This window comes from Genypterus blacodes, unplaced genomic scaffold, assembly GCF_046128005.1.
Source record: "Genypterus blacodes isolate CSIRO-AG114 ecotype Tasmania unplaced genomic scaffold, CSIRO-AGI_Gbla_v1 ptg000037l_1, whole genome shotgun sequence".
NCBI classification, from domain to species: domain Eukaryota; kingdom Metazoa; phylum Chordata; class Actinopteri; order Ophidiiformes; family Ophidiidae; genus Genypterus; species Genypterus blacodes.
Window position 1 is genome coordinate 1,796,929 of NW_027466850.1, and position 17,657 is coordinate 1,814,585.

At 40.9% G+C, this 17,657-nt stretch overlaps 1 protein-coding gene across 1 annotated transcript in view; it reads left to right on the forward strand.

Moving 5' to 3' along the window:
- Positions 1-17,657, forward strand: part of grm7 (glutamate metabotropic receptor 7) — a 155,437-nt gene that overhangs the window by 51,675 nt on the left and 86,105 nt on the right. Inside the window, exon 2 of the mRNA XM_076147087.1 lies at positions 3,535-3,751. Within this exon, the coding sequence (XP_076003202.1) occupies positions 3,535-3,751 (217 nt within the window). The remainder of the gene's footprint in view (positions 1-3,534; positions 3,752-17,657) is intronic.

Below are 17,657 nucleotides of genomic sequence, written 5' to 3' on the forward strand. Positions count from 1 at the left end.
CTTATCTCTGCTCCCCCAAGGTTTTATTGTGTTTTCATGCTGTAGGCCCCTGCCTCAGTTTCAGCACACAACTGTCCCACACTGTGTGTGTGTGTGTGTGTGTGTGTGTGTGTGTGTGTGTGTGTGTGTGTGTGTGTGTGTGTGTGTGTGTGTGTGTGTGTGTGTCAAGCATCGCTGCATATGTACATTTCCGTATGCTTTTCTCAGTGCAGTAGAACATGAGACTGTTTTTGAGATTATATTTAGTTCTGAGTTGTCTTTGTTTTGAGTGGAGAATCTGAAATCACTCTCAGTACCCTCGGCCACCACAGAAGCCTTTTTACAGCTGTTTCACTCAGAATTCTGAGTACTCCACATGACCAAACTGATTTTATATGGGAAATCTGTAGATTGTAAATTTTTCTAACGATTCTGTCACTGATACACTTGTTTATGTTTATTTTAAGCTTTGCTTCCGTGTGTGTGTGCGTGTGTGTGTGTGTGTGTGTGTGTGTGAGTCTACACCCTCGTTTGTTAGGGCGAATGGGTCCTTAGGGGGTGTGTGTGATGAAACATCCATCTCTCCGGGCCAGATGAGGTGGCCCTTGTGACATCTTGAGTCAGAAGCCATAAAACTTTAAACACATTTCAGCAACATTTCAAGGACACCACCATTAAACCACCTCAGTTTGGTGAAAGAAAGGAAATCCTCAGGCTCTGAAGCTTTTCATTTCATGGAGCGAATGCTACATTATCTGCTTAGAGCCCTGAGCAAGGTAGCCAACAGTGAGAAGCTGCAGTGTTCTGTCGCTGAAGTAGGGTTGAGGTGACGCATCGACGTAAACCGACTACCCGACTACGTAAATACGTCGGTTTGCATAACCGTGCGCAGACGCGTCATAATGATAACAAAATAAATGCTATATTGAGTAATAAATATAATTTAAAGATTAATTGACTAATCGAAAAAATAATTTTCAGATTAATTGTATAAAAAATAATCGTTAGGTGCAGCCCTACACTTAGGTCACCCTGACTTTGACTTCCCATTGGGAGAGTCACTGGTGCTGTGCTGAACCGGAAAACACAATTTTAATATTACATTGCTTCCTATTGAAATTTTTAGTCGAACCAGACTAATGCTTCAACTAAAGGCTAGAGTCTAACATAAACGTGCCAAAGGCAGATGAAATGTAAACCCAAATTACACGTTCCACGTCTACGTTGCAAGTAGGATGTGCATGACATTAATTCATCATCTTGCGTCTGCGTCTATGTGGATGCCCTCACACATCCTAAGAGGTAAATGAGAAGTAGCCCAGACAGTGGGAAGAGATGAATATATGTACAGGACGAATTTAAATCAACTACAGCACAGATTTGTAAAGGCCAAATTAAAAGAAAATAAACTTTCAAGGCCCTGCTGCCTTGCTGGATTCATTTGCATAAACAATTTATAGCGCTTCTGTGTGGAACGCGACCATGTACCTGGACATTCTCCCCCTCCTCTCCCGGACTGTTATGAAGCTTTTACAGATCATATATGTGAATAACATTACTTACTATTTCCCCTTGTTTAAGAATTCATTTCATGTGTGACATATCTACATAGGCTCCATAAACTCAGTTAAATTATTTACATCCCCTGGACATACACATACAATAAATAAACAAACAAACAATACAAGTATATGAAATGATGACATAACAGCTCTGCAGTCATCCTGGTGTTTGAGTGTTCAGAAGTTACGCAGGCATTTTCATAGATGGACTATAATAAAATCAATCAAACAGTCCGGGGGGGGCAGGGGGCCTAAAGAAAAAGAGTCATCAGTTGATATCAGTTAGAAAAAATGCTTTGATTAGACAGAGGGGCACCTTTTCTGCATATTTTGTACATACACTAAAATATATAGAGACATACAGTGGAATAAGAGTCAGGCCAAGTGTCATTCCTAGAGATGAAAGGGTAATTGGAAGAAATATCCAGTGGGGAACTTGCAAGTTTAACGATTTCTTGAGGTTTTTCCTGAGGGATGGAATTTAATTTTACCGGGCATCAGAGGAGACCTGGATGGACATAAATCAAATAATCCCTCACCCCACACAGAGTTTATGTTATTACCATCAGCACCTTTACTCTTTGCTGTGTCAAACCAATTTTCCAGCAAACGGGAAGAATTCACAATCACCTCCTAAGAGGTAACATTTTTGTTTACGAGTCTCCTCAATCATTGCCAAAGCACTTATAGATTAGCACTGGCGCTGGGGAAAAGTCACAATTTAAATTAACCAAACTCAATTCCTGCTTAAATAATGTATGCTACAGTTCCATGAAGAAACATCTGCTTATCAGCTGACTTTATACAACATCCCTCTCCTGCATTCCCTGTCCCTGTGTAGCTTTTAGACATCTAGACACAATTAAAATGAACCTTGCAATGCTGCTATGACACAAGGGCAGTTAACAGTCGCACATAACTGAACAGACAGTCAGTACCTTAAGCGGGGCCATTTTTGTTCTCCGCTGAGCCTTGCAGGATATCTTTAAGGCTGCTGACAGATCCATCTTCCTTCATTAGGATCTGCAGACGTGTTGTAACCTCGATTATGTTCCTAATCTCAACCATCTAAGACCCAAAGTCTAGGCCCTCAGTCCTGATCCTCAGGACACACAGCAATGCATCAATGTCTGTTTTGTATAATTTGCCAACACTGATGATGTAAATGAGGACAGCCCAAAGAACATTGAATAAGAATGATCGGCTGCTGTGTGCTTCAAAGACCTGACTACATGTGTCAGGCAGGGGAACATGGGTCTATTTTCTCTAGACAGAGGAACAAATAATTAATATGTAATACATTTATGGTGGATTGTTCTATGCAATGCAAGATCCCAGTGGAAAATGAGTGATGATCGTGAGAAAGGACAGTAAGAAAACATGTGAATAATATTTAATTTAAAACAGTATTGCTGCTGTCGTGCCTTCACTATGATCTATCACAATAAAAATAATTCTCTCTGCCTTCCTCTCTCTCTCATCATCCTTGTGTGAGTGATCAAACTGTCTTCAGTGAGCACAGCAAACTTCACATCTGCATCTCCAAAAAACTGGCAGTTTCCTCTCCCGTGGCAATTATAAATCAGTCCTACAGTATATTTTAATCAATCGCTATTCCCTACTTCCATATTTGTACCGTCATACATAAGGAATGCCCAAAAATGAATTATTTATTTTCCCACCACTCAGTTTTCAGTTGAGTTGGTTTCTGTTATTTTGGCTGTGAAAAAGCTGCCCGGCCCCTCAGTAAACACAGACAACCGTTGCAAATTCCTACTGAATTTGGCACAAAGTATCGTGGCGTCCAGGGACCAGCATAAAGAGCCTAAAGCTTTTACTCTGTAGAACCTGTTGGTGAGAGAGAATACTTTATCCTCTGAAGATTTGCTCCTGGCTGAGAGGTTCCAAACCCTCCCAAAGGTCCAAGTGATCCTCCCTTTCACCACTCTAACTCCTCTCTCTCTCTCTCTCTGTTTTCACTCCCTTCCTTCAGATCCCTCAGATCAGCTATGCCTCCACTGCCCCAGAGCTAAGTGATGACCGGCGGTACGACTTCTTTTCCCGGGTAGTCCCTCCAGACAGTTTCCAGGCCCAGGCCATGGTGGACATCGTCAAGTCCATGGGCTGGAACTACGTCTCCACTGTGGCGTCAGAGGGCAGCTATGGGGAGAAGGGGGTGGATGCCTTCATGCAGCTCTCTAGAGAAGCAGGTAAGACTTCTGTTCATTGAGTATGTTTGATCTGCAAATGTCTGTCTGGAGGAGAGAGAATGAGGAGTGTTTTTTAAGTAATTCCTCATGGAAATTCTTTTATCTAGCTTTAAGAATGTTCTTGTGGTATTTCTCCTTACATCCCAATTATAAAGGAAGCGAATAAGAAAAATGTCTCTCAATGTCACACACAGATTTTTTACCTCCAAGGCATTGATCCTTAGCTATGCTGGCAATAGAGGTTACAAGTTCACAAAACTCATCACTTGTGCCGAATCTAACCACGTAAATCTGCACAGGTACAAGTGGCTTCGCGCAGAATTGACCTAATTTAAGTTGGTTTGTAAATGTGACGTTATGTAGCCAAACCAACACATCAGCCTTATTATGGATATGTGCACTTGACGTCAAATACATCTGATAACAACTGTGTTTATGTGCTTCGGCTTTGTATGAGCTCATTAAAGCATACACCGTTGCCAGGTTACACTAAGGATACATTTTGAATGAGCTGCTATTAACAGACTTTTGAGAATTCATATTGCCCACATCTTTCTACATGGGTGGCGTTTTGATCGGTAATGAAGGGAATCTTTGAACATAGCAGTGATTCACTAAATTTTACAAGAGTCCTTCAGTGTTAATACAACCAGTACCACACTCTTCATCCTTCACCATTCATGACACTATCTTTGGGAAATATATGCCTTTTGTTAATAAATTTGGACTCTACAGTTTGCCATCACACACGTTGTAGTGCAGTCGCAGAAACACCCAGTAGGTCAGAAATCTGTGCAGTTGTTGTAATCACCACTAAATCCTTCTATTTATGAAGCCATCAGAACAGGGATTAGTGTTTTTCCTCATTATTTGATTGTTCAGATGATAAAGATCAGATTAGAAGAGCCGGTAACATGAACTCTATGTGCGTGTGTGTTTGAGTGTGTGCAGTCTTTCTTGGTTGGGTTGTGGTTAATCCACCATGTATTGATTCTGTGGGTTGATTCTGTGAGTTACTTCACTTGACAGGCACACATACACATATATACTGTAACACACTGGAACACAGCACTGGTAATAAAGTTAGACAGCATTTGCTTTCAGTAGCCCATTAAAGATAGGACACACACACACACACGCACACACACACACACACAAACACACTGGCAGTATTGCAGAGAGAGGGAATCATTCCGAGTGATTATTCAGGTGGGAGCACACGATTAGCAGGCAAGGAGTTTCTTCTTATCTAAAGTTTTCCCAGGGCTCGCTCACAACTTCTCTCCTCTGCAGCCATTTAAGGGACTCTATTCAACAAAGTGTACCCTTGCAACAGCAGAGCCTGCAATGTTAGCAATGTCAGGGCTGGAAGAAATACCACTGCAGGATCCATGACTGTTCTATGGCGCATTTGGGTTTTCCATATGAATAGGATTGACTGGCCATTACTGACTCCAGCCCATACCTCCCCTCTGCCATTGATCTTAACCTTTATGATGCTTTGATGTGTCAAAAAAAAAACACATATACACCGATCCGCTGCTGCGCTTCCTTGCTGTTTACTTTGAGAGGTCAGCTTCGGTCAGGCTTGATCTACAGTAGTAACACCTGCAGGTCGTGGGTGTAGTGGATGGATTTCTGTTCCTGTAGCTACCCGTACCTATAGAAATGCAATGTCAAATTTTCCTAATTCATTTATTTATCCATGCAACAATAACCGGATCAATAATGCCAATATATTGTACTCCAAGGTGATTGTATAGTCTCACTTGAACTATAAAATCCATTGAGATTTCCGTACTGTACTCTGTTTAATTGTTCTCTACCCATCACTATAATGACACCATGATGGGAAATATTAAGAGGCCAATACAAATTCAATATTCCCCGTAATTTCCTCTCCCTGAGTCAGCTGTTACATGTGAAGACAAAAGCCCTGCAGATGTTCTCTCCACATTTTAATGGATGTAGTTTGACATGAAAAGAATACAGTATACCACAGGAGACACAGTTGATATTTCTTGACGAATGTTGAGTCAAACTATATTGTATGTGTGAGGAAAGACTTTATTTTGGATTTAAAACGTTGATGTTGACAATTTCTGTGGTGTTTAATTTAGCAGGAGTCACAACGTCATCCGCCATTAGTCAGAGGTAAAATCCCTAGTAAGGAATCCAAGTTTGGAGTCAACCGAATCTGAAATCAGACCTTGACTCAATTCATTTGCAGTTTAATCACAAAAATTGCTTTCCAAACTTGTGTCTGTTCAGGTTTGGACGTTTTAGCAAAACCTAATTGCGGATTTGAATTCTCAAAAGTCTCCAAAGTTTTTCATTTGGATTTTACTGCTTGTTGAGTGTTGTAATTGAACTATTTAACAAGCCCCAGGAATCTCTCTCTATTAACTCTGAATCAGCAGGACTGCAAAGAAGAAACTCTCCAAGATATTTACTTTCTTTTCCTCTGAGGTTGAGAATGCTGACTGGGTATCTGGCCCAGGGTAACATTTGAACTCGGTATTGGCAGCACAGGACGCCCAGGAGTTATTTACCATTTGGAGCAGCGAGTAGATACACTGTACAAAGAAGCAGAATATACCAACCTGAATATATTTGGTGACTTGCAGCTTCTGCTTGTTTCAAAAGTACACTTGTGATTAAGTAAGTGCTGTTTTGTTGTATATATGTAATACAAAAGACAGTTTGTCTTTGTATTAGTATGTACAGGGCATCATGTGTGTCTGCTTAATGTTTGTGTTGTTGTTCAAGCTGTGTTCTTTTTCTATCATGTCTCTATCTATATCTATGTGGCTCACCTGAAATGAAAAATGACGAAATACCATCGTAATGCCCCTTTCAAGGCAAACACTCAAAAGGGAAAGTGACAGCAGGAACAGGCATTTATGAAAGAGGGAACATGGTAGCAATTCTCTATTAACAATGGCATTTATAGAGATCTTAGCAGCCTATACATACGGCTTTTGAAAGAGCTTTCTATATGAATGCAGGTGTACTGCTGCCTTTCTCTGACAACACTCCTGCTGCTTGGATCTTGTTTCCATGGTTGCTCTATAGCTGAGCACTGCTGCGGTCTCACGCATCTTTTGACTTCCCACCTACATCTACAGCTTATTTATCCACAGCACAACCATACTATTTATGTGTTTATTTATAAATCCATTCAGCTGGTAAAATGTGAAAAGTCACTCAGGCATTCCAGCCCTTATTAATTTGCTTACCTGGGAATCCCAGATGGCATCCAACAGCCATTTATTAGTCTCTTTTGCTCACAAACAGAGATAATTGACACTATACTCGTCACTATAGTAGGAACTGCCAGCGTGGTGAGGTGTGTGGGAGGGTGGAGTTGGGAAGGGGGTTTCTAAAAATGAAAAGAGACGTAGTTTCACTTTACTTCATCACCATGGTGTGTTACCCTGGGAATGATAGTCAGTCTGGAGCGATTCAGGGATAGATCAGTCAACTGGAGGAAACATATGGTGTACACGTTCTCTAATATACTTGACGCTGCACAGGCTCGGCTTTTCTCAGTCCATCTCAGCAAAGTCAGGCTCCCATTAATCAAAATAACTTTTCTTCTCTCCTTTAAACATTCCATTTTGTAATACAAAATTATTGCTTCTTTTTCCCTCTACAGAGCTCAATCATAATCACCAAACAGGCCTTTCCCCCCTCAGAGCAAAGCTTGAAAAAGGTTCAGTCAATGTCAATCTTGTTTCACCACATAAACAAATTCCAGATTCGACACTGAGTAATTTTGAAGCAAATCATTTTAAGAGAACCTTAATGACATTTCCCAAGGGTTGCAGTATTGAGTGAGTCCAGCATCAATATTTCAGGATGGCGTTTCCATGTAATCATTCTTTCAGATTTGAAGAGGTTTGCCATCCAAAGCTTTTGGTATTCATCGACTGTAAAACACACAAAGATCAAGGACTTAAAAAAAGTGAAGGAAGGAAAGTGCATGGATGGATGTGGACCCAAACAGTCCAGGAGAATAAACTCAGGTTTATAAAAAAACTGTAAGCAGCAAAAACCAAAAAACAGTTTCACCAATAATGATCATGAGAAATTAATAATTTACAGAAATAATCTAATCATTTGTACTTCAGAGTACAAATGTTTACACCACCACCATCATTATCATCGTCCGTACTATCCCAATCATACTGACATAGGAATCTAAGAAAATATCTGTCTTTCTCAGCCGTATTCTCTATTTATTGCAGCCGTCGTCACTCAGCACATCATGTTCTGAGTAGCTTATTCGATGTCACTGACATCTGCCTACAGATCCGTTGGCTGTGTTTCTGTTCATTAAGAGGACGGTTTACTGTATGTGGGCAATGACTCAGAGTGAGTCACTGCAATTCGTGACTCTTCTTCTTCTCCATCGTGACTTTGTAACTCTGGATGAACACGAGCAATCCAAGGAGCTCCATCAATGCAGCGTTGAGAATTTGATTAGTTCTATTTACAATCATCAATCATCAATTGTAATTCTGTGCCTTAGTCCTTTTTAATGTGGGATTCTATCTGCCCAATATGTTTTCTGCTTGGGCATTAACTGTTCTATCACTTTAGATATGTATATGTTCACTTGTTTAATCTGGTTTATTCGACTCTTTTGCTTTATTTGGTTACTTAACAGGCTATGTTAAAAAGTAAATGAGGCCTGTTTTAAATACTAATTCTTCTTTCACATTGAAACATTACAGGAAGATCTTACATCCTGCTCAAATGTCATCACCAAAGATTTATAAATGGTAAACTTGAAATGGATTCATAGCATATGACTAGATAGTGACATTTAGAGTGAAAATTCAGACTGTCACGGTTTGCATGTCGCACATTACATAGGTTCCTCCCATTGTGTTTGGAGACCTAATGCCTGCTGTGAGCATGTAATAATGTAAATCTGAAAGAACAAATACGTCCGCTGTATTTCTTCAACAATATCCCTCAGCGGTAATTGACTGCATCCTTGTGAATTGATGCAGCATCACAGCAGATATGAGGTGATGCTGACATTAGTCACACCAAGGAAGATCTCATATGCGTGTCATCATATGGTTTATCATTGACTCAATATGTGGGAGGCTCTTCAAAAACAGCTTTCTTCTCACACCGTTCAGATCACAAGTCATTATTACATCATCAGCTTACAAACGATACTAGAATTTTCGCATTTGTCAATTGATTGTAGCTAGTTACACAATCCTTTGTACCATGTCTGATAACAATAGCAGGGTAGGTGTACATGGGCCAAACTCTATGTATCAGTGCTTGTAAAGAGAAGCACTTTGTTGACACTGTGTAATCGCTGCATGCCAGTGAGGTTGTGCGTTTCCACGTTTTGCCACGGTTGCATGCTTTGGTCTGAGGCCTTCGCTCTCTAAGTGATGAATGAGAGATTCCCATTCTTCCCCGAGGCCAGAGGACCTTGTAATGGCCTCCACTTTGCCATATGCCTGCACTCAATCAAAAGGAAAACAGTCCTCTCCATCTCTTTCTCTTTTTCTAAGCACACCTTCTTCTTCTGCTCCTGTCTCTCACACGCCAGTTAAGATCCCAGTGTGTTTGTCTGTCTCCCTGCCTGCCTGATCCTCCCCTCACTGTCCGTTTCACTTCTGTTTCTCTTTCTCTGAATTCCTTAGTTGAAACCTCTCCGTTAAATCCCACTCTATTTCTGTCAGTCCATTGATCTGTGCTGAATGTCTTTTTTCCTCTTACCTAACTCCCAACGCTCTCTCTGCTTCAGTCTCCTACAGATTATCTCATGTTCATCCTCCTTCATTCTTTGCATGACTAACATGTTTGCCCGTGTTGTGTCAACCGCTCTCGTTCATTCAGTGTGACAACACAGATGTAGCCCTGGTAGGAATTCCACTCTTTTGTCAGCGGTTACTCATTACTGCTGCACTGACACTCAAACCATGACTGTAAACAGCAAATATCTTCCATTCCATGTCCAACCTGCACATATACAAGCAATCCGCCAAAGGAAAATGAAAAAATACTGCTTTGTGTTACGACTTTGCATTTCAGTTCTGTTTCCATTTCAGAACAAACTGGCTGCACAGGTTTCTATAGCTTAGTACCTGTGAGGGATTTATGATGGCTTCTATTGTGTGTTTGTGTTTACAAAATGGCAATTTCTCTATCATTCTCTTTTCCCTGCCCTGGAGAAAATGGAAAAGCACTGAATGCTGTCTCCCCTGCCTATCCCTCCTCATCAAATGTTAATTTCTTTGGTCAATAATTGACTCGGCCCCTTTATTAGCCTTCTGTTAGCTGAAAGATTAGAGAGGGGATCTGTTGTTGAGCATCTCCTCTTTCATTAGGAGAGATGAGGAACAGCGCTGGATTGATTACAAATCCAGCGGTTTGTGTGATTGTGGAGTAGGGGATGATTGTGATTCTGTGTGTGTGTGTGTGTGTGTGTACATTTACACGTTCTCATGATTATGTGTGTTCATGCAACGGATGAACGGGCTTTATTAAGTGCCATGGCTAGCATTTAATATATTGCCTGATGTACAAGTAATAATAATAACATTCAGAGCCATGATTTAATTTATCATTTCATTTATCCTAATCCCCTGCTGGATTCCTCATAGGATAAATATGACAGCGTGCATTGGTGATGTACTGTATCGCCTAAGTTGACAATTGTTCATTATCTATTTAATTATCGGCTCAGGCTACAAGTAGAAATTAGACGTCAAGGTCATTCTGCAGTTGATTTAAGATAACTTGTATATTTGAACGTATCTTTAGCTATGTTCAAATGCTAAAACCAGTGATTTTCCTCCTTATGGCAGACAGGCTGTCAACATGAGGAAGTAAGAAAGTCACATTATCCTGTTGAGAACAAGGTAACTACTCTAACACTCCCACACTGAAGGCTTACAGCAGATCCATCTGGCTGCTGTTACCTGGCCCGTGGTTGCTCTTTAGTTTCAAATGGAGATTAGACAGAAGTGGTGGACTGTGCTCTCAGCCCAGCAGGTGTGCTCTACCTGGCTCTCTCCTGCCTCGCTTCTGTTTCATGGCCTCCTTGTGAGAACACTGCCAGCCCTGCCAATGGCAAATGAAAGAGACACTAAAGAGCTGCATAAGAGTTTCTGTAATCCTTGTTTCTTTGTGTCAACATGTGCCACAGTCACTGTGCAGATTAAATTGTGGCAATCTATTGAGCATGAAATGATTCAGATGCAGTAATGTGTTAGACGGAGAAGTTTGAAAGCCATTTTCTGCCACAAGCATGATTTCAACTGCGTAGCACAATACAAAGCCTCCAGCTATATGATTGCAGCTCGTGGGCAATTTGAGCAGGATTGGAAGAGGATGTAATTGGCTTTGTCAATAGACAATATTGAATTGATCGTCCTCTCTTGCTGGAGAGGCTTTTCTTAAACATTCCGACATGGTTCCATTGTGACATTCACTCAAAGGCTGCTAGTTTCCTAAACTTGGTTGTGAGGACGCTCACCAAGGCAAACTTTGACTACAAAAGCACACGTGATCAACGTCCTTTTGTTTGTGTTTGGTAGCCAGAGGTGGAGAGCAAGGTGGGAGGTGGGATTTTACTATATTACATTTTAAGTAATGCCAACTGAACATTTCCTGCTGTGTTACTGCAGCTGTAGCATTGGAGCGATTGTGTGAGACTGGCTTGAAGTGAATGTATATTTCTGTATGGTTTGCTTCGGGACTCCTTGTCGTTTTATTGTGATTTCCCTATGAGTTAATGACTCTTTACCCACCACCTCCTTTGTCCTCAGGGTAAGAGACACTGATATGATTGGTTACATGTCGAGGCAAAGTCTTTGTCTAGTATCTTTGTTTAATTTTAATAAGAGAGCAAAAGCCTTGTTCAGGGACTTTGCTGAGAACTACCACATCCATTAGTGTATTTAGATACCGTTTATGGCCACTAATTCCAATTTTCCCTTCATATATAAGTGTGCATGTGGTTGTGCAACCGGTGGATGTTGATGTCACTTTACCCCCAGGCACTTGTTCTTTTATTTAAGAAATATATTGTATTGTTTCAGGCGTTGCCTTTTCAACAAGAACGAGAACAGAAATTTACCAGTCTGATTCTGCCTGATCACATATTAAGACTTGCCCAGTCATGTAAACACCTAAATCAGAGTAATACAATAAACTGATTATTGGCAATAATCAGATTATAGATGTGTATGTAAACGTAGCCAGTGACAATGAGAAAATAGTAAAAAGTTACACTCCTGAGTGAAACTGAAAGCAGAATTTAAGAAGATTTGATAAGGGAAAATCAGTCAGTCAGTCACAATAACCACCTGGTGAATTTTAACCTCCAGATTGATGTAAAGGAGCATGTAGCAGTGAGGCAGTGGCTCAGTGGGTCGTGCTTCCGCTTGGGAACCGGAGGGTCGCCGGTTCAAGCCCCTGCCGAGGTGCCCCTGAGCAAGGCACCGAAGTCTCAATTGCTCCCCCCTCTGCGAAGGGTGGTAATGTAATGTAAGTCGCTTTGGATGAAAGCGTCTGCCAAATGATCGTAATGATTGTAATGTATGTGAGCAACACGGCCTATTTAAGCAACTCATTCAAGCAAAGGTGTAAATGCAGGGGAAATCAAGTGTAATTCTTCTGTTGTGGAATTGTACGAACAAACTACACCAGATGTTTTTTGTCATTAGTTTTCAACTCTCCTCCAGGGTTTGGCTCCTGTACAGCCAGCGCCCAGCAGATAACCTCGGAGCTACTTATGCATACATAAGCTCTTGGATGTAATGTCACTGAATCCCACTATCGTGTTGAAACATGAAGTTGAGTTGGTTCACAACAGATGAGCTTGCAGTTATATAGTGACAGGCCAGCTGCCCACAGCTTTCCCTAAAGCCTTGTATTAGATTCTAACTCACGCTTTTGCTTATCATGGGAGCTCCACAGATACAGTACATACATCCCCTGACACCAGCTAGCTACCTAAAACTCAAGCCAAAGCTCTGAACTAGATAAAATCACCATTTAGCTTCCAGCTTATCACGTTAGGTTCACAGCAGACAACCACTGGATCAGAGCTTCCACCCCGCTGTTGGCAGCTAAAATGGAGTATATTCAGGCAAGACGTGCAGCTAACGGTGGGACGAGCTGATTAGGCTCATCAAACACAATCTAGCACAATTACATAACAGCCCCTTTAACGCAATCTGCCTCCAAATGTATCCGTGCTGCATTCTACTACCTTGACCTGCACTAAATTAACAACATGTTGATCAGCATGAGAGGCGTTTGGATGAATTCGATTGAGAACATGTGGAATACATTTCATTGGCTGATATCAGGATTAGTATTGTTTAGATTATTTATGTTGTAAATGTGACAGACAGCATATTGTCAGCAGTACATAGCTATAGTGCAATACATCAACTGTGTAAGATGGCCGGAGCCTGTAAAGGATGAATCTAGACGCCGGTGTCTCACCACATGCACCCACACCGAAGATTCATGCACACAGAGTATTTATAGGAATGCACAGTTTTATAATCTGATTTAGAATAATGCAGAGGTCAGTGGATTTTGTATGGATAGAAGAGCAAATTGTGTTGAAATCCTGTTTTCTTATCTAGACCTATTTTAATTGTAGTTTGTATTTGCCTCTGTGCTGGATGTAAAAATGGATTCTTGTTTGTATAGAAATAGCTTGTCATGGGAAACACAGGCTTACAGTAGCTTGTGAAATTCATTTCTAAATATAATGTATAGTGGGATCAGCGATGTATGCTAATCAGTGAGCTCCCTTCTGTTCAGACTGGTAGTCATTACAGAATGTCCCAGCATGTATGTATAATGCATGTAGCCTAACTCATGGCAGTATGTTCACTTCTTTCTCTTGTGTTATGCTGCTGGAAAAATTCTAAAGACATTGCAACACAGAGACAAAGCATAGTGACTCATAAATATCTGCTTGTCAGAATATTCTTCATTCTTTCTGCCAAATCGAGGCTAAACTCAGAAAATGATACATAGATTCAGAATTCAGAGTTTTGAAAAGACTTTGCTGTTACAAAATGTACCAGTGAACCAAATCACATTTGTGGCTGGAAACAAAAACAAAACAAAACACACCAAGAAATAAACAGGAGCACCTGCAGAGTGCTACAAATGTCCCAACTGGTTTCCCATTGACCCATATTCTTTATTTAGCGCCCCATGCTGCTTCCATAAGGCTGAGAGGGGGAACAGAACCGATGCAGTTTTGCAGCGTTTCTCCTCCACTGTGTTTGTTGAGGCCTTACGTTGAAGGACTCTGGACCAAAGGCCTAACTTGTTCATGCAGACGGTCACAGCAACACAAACAAGTACATGTTGGCGTTTAGGCTCCAAATCCAGCTTCAGCACCTTTCACAAAGCTCACCTCAGAGGATGCTGGATGTTTACTACTGAGGCAAAGAAATGGAATTCTATGCATCATGAGCTGAAACCAAGATATGCTGGTGCTTTGTTCCACTTTCTTATTTGTTCTTTGATTTATGTTTCATCACCACAGTCACAATGTAATCCCAGATTTGTTATTAATACGTGACAATTATCACCTGGAGTTGGTTTGATAGTGAGATTTAAATCTGTGATCTTTACATTTACATGTAGTGACACGTCTTTCTCCTTTGAGACTCGTTAAGATGAGGCCTTGCATGGATCTTTGCTAGCAGTCCCGCTGTGCTTCAAGTTCTGTGAAGAGCAGATTACATCTACATCAACTGGTGCTGCTTTGATTATTGTTTTAATGAATTCATTGATTTTGTTTTTGTAGTATTTTTCGTAGTCTTGTTTCTTTTTTTCCCCCATCAGTGGAGTGATTTGAGTCCTGCACGTGTCCTCAGACTGTGGACTTGAACTGAGCCTTTAATACATCTGGATGTGAAAGATGAGCAGCAAGAGAATAAACTATATTCACTCTTTCAGTGGTTTATAGTGACCAGCACTGAGCAGCAGCACAATTAACAAGAGGACATTATGGGAAAATCTGTTTAAAGGTCAATGATGAATTTAAAGATGAAGCTTAGGCCTTTAGAGACATTTCACACTCCTCACCCTGTTCTTCAATCTTATCAAAATAGCTGGTCATCTGTGTGACTAATTGAATTCAAATTAAGATGAGTTTATATTGTACTATATTATCACTGTGACAGAAAGGTCAAAAGAGTCTTTATGACTTTATTTTATAACAGAAGTGTTCATCGTATGAGTGCTGCTGAAACGTATCCATCAATGTCAGACGGAGAGCCGCTCTGGACGTATGAAGCTCTTATCAACAATTCATCATCTCAGATCCTCGTCTCCGTCTTTACTCTGCAGGGTCCCTATCCCTGTTTCATTCCCCCTTGTTTTTGTTCCATTGTAGGGAAATGGATAGAGCATGTTCTTCAGCGCAGTGACACAGTCACACATGAACGCACAAATGGTTTTACATGTAGACACATGAGGGTCTTGTCACGCCTGCTGCAGGTCAAGAACATTATCAAGCAGAGATCTGTCTTAAAGATCCATAGATGAATACCAAGGCATGGGAGTTAGTAAACGTTCACTTCATCAAACGCCTGTGGGTCATTACCAGGCTCTCCTTTGGACCGGGCCTGTAAAAGACAAGCGACTCGGGAATTGATTAGGCTGTCAGGCAGCTCCTTTAAAGACAGATCTATGAGGCGGTAATGTGTCCGAACACAGTGGCAGTGTGTCAGGACTGTGTGTGTGCAGCAGACACCGCACCATTCAGCACTGCTCCGTCTGTATGTGGTATAGATCATGTGAAATGTGTTCAAGCTCCAGAAAAGGAGTCGCAGCTTCTGTTTGTGTTTGAGACTTCAAATCGTAAAGCTCATTCCTCTCTTTGGCATTTATTGTGGCAAATTCTGTGTCAATTGATGAGCTCCCCAGGGCCAATGGATGGGCCAGGGTGGGGGGGTGGGAGACTGGCTGGGTTTGTTGTCCCCAGAGCGGTTTATTTCTCCCCACTCATCACCAGAAGCACATAGGGAAAGTAATGAAAGAGGAGGTGCAAGTTAAATAGAAGAAAGTAACTGAAAACAGGCCAACCTCACACAGAAATACTCTTGTGAAAAGGTGAATATATGAAGCTTAGAAGAGTTGGAAGAGTGAGGAACTGTGAAAAAGACAGCTAGAGATCCAGACATTTGGCTGACGGTACAAAGCAAAACTTGTGTTGCCTCTAAATCGTCTTGCTTTTATCGTTTCAATCCCACAATGAGAGTAATGTGTGTGTGACTCTTATCTTTTCCAGTTTTGCGTTGTAAGACAAAGTACACTCGTATAAACAAGTGATTTGAGTGAGGATCCCCAGCTCGTACGTTTGAAGCCCAGGAATTACAATTCACCTTGGATAGCAGGTTGAATTTATGATCCTATCCACATTATCAGTCTCCTCACTATTTTATTCTGTTGCAGTTGTCTGACAATGGAAACAGAAATATTTTAATGACGCCACTTGTGCTTTGTGCTCAACTATACCGAGACAGAGCAGAGAGGTTTCATACAGAGACGGGCTGCAGGACACAACATTGCCCTTTGGAGACAAAGTGCAAAGTCAGACAAACTCAAAACAAACTGTCCATCCACTCATGCTCATACTCAAGGTGGTGGCTGTAATGCACAATTGAACTAATAAAGTAAATAAAGTTGTTTTGAGCTTTTGTTTTGAAGCAGAAGACTGCCCGAACATCGAAAACTGCTAGTGCAGCTGAAAGTATTCCATGATGAACTTTGACATTGATGACGTGTTTAATTAATCAGCACTGGTGTAAACATGCCGTGTGTGATTGTGGGTCTGTGTGTGTGTGTGTGTGTGTTGAGGAAGGGAACATTAGTATTGAATAGAGCCAGAGTGTGACTGGACATCCACCACCCAGTGTTCAGTGCTTCTCTCCATTCATCATCTCTAATGAGGCAGAATCGTTATTGAGTCTGAGCAAGCACAACTTTATGTCCCTGAGCTGTGTTGGCCATTGCCCTTAGACTAATGAATCCTCCATCCTTGGTGTGTGATGCATCTCCAGAGAGTATGAGTCTATGGACTTCATAGGCTTATTTGTGGAAAATGTGTTTATTAGTCATAGAATGCGTACAATCCAAGCAAACCCACAAGCTTAACTTTGAAGCATTAAAGGATAGTTTTGCTTTTTTTGTCTCGCAGCTGACATCTAATGTTGTTGCTTTCTTGTGCTATCTTGTTGCTTGTCTACTATAACGTTGTAAATAAGGTGGTGTGGTGGCGATATTGTAGAATCTGTAGAGTCATCTATGTTGTCGTATCGAATTGTTTTCAATCTACATCCAGAAGATGAGCATGGTAATCATGTTAGCGTTTCTTACACCAAAGTAAAAATGGTAATTGCACGTTTTCTTTAGATTTTAATCACGTTTCCATTGCAATCTTGTCGTTGAACACATGAGGAATTGTTTAACGTAGGCGGGGGTCTTCAGTCTGTGATTACTCTGTTTTATAATCTAGTTACCAGAAAATTTCATGTTCATTATTCAAAGTGTTTGCTTTTAGTAGGATATTGTAAAATCACTGAGAGCATGTTATGATTCACTTTTTATTACTTTTTTGTTTCTTATCTGACATAGTTTCATACTAATCTCAATAGAAGGAACAAGGTTTAGTCCATACACACTTTTCATCTGGCAGCTGAGACACGAGCAAAATGTGAATTTTCATTTCTAGGCTCAGGGGCAGAGCTGTAGCTCATCACTTTGTGTATTCAGCAGTGGGATTTGTAGAATGGTTCCATCTCTACTTGTTTGTGGCATCATGTGACAGTCACAGGTTTGAATCTCTTTGATGAAACCATATCGGTGGAAATAGCACAATTCT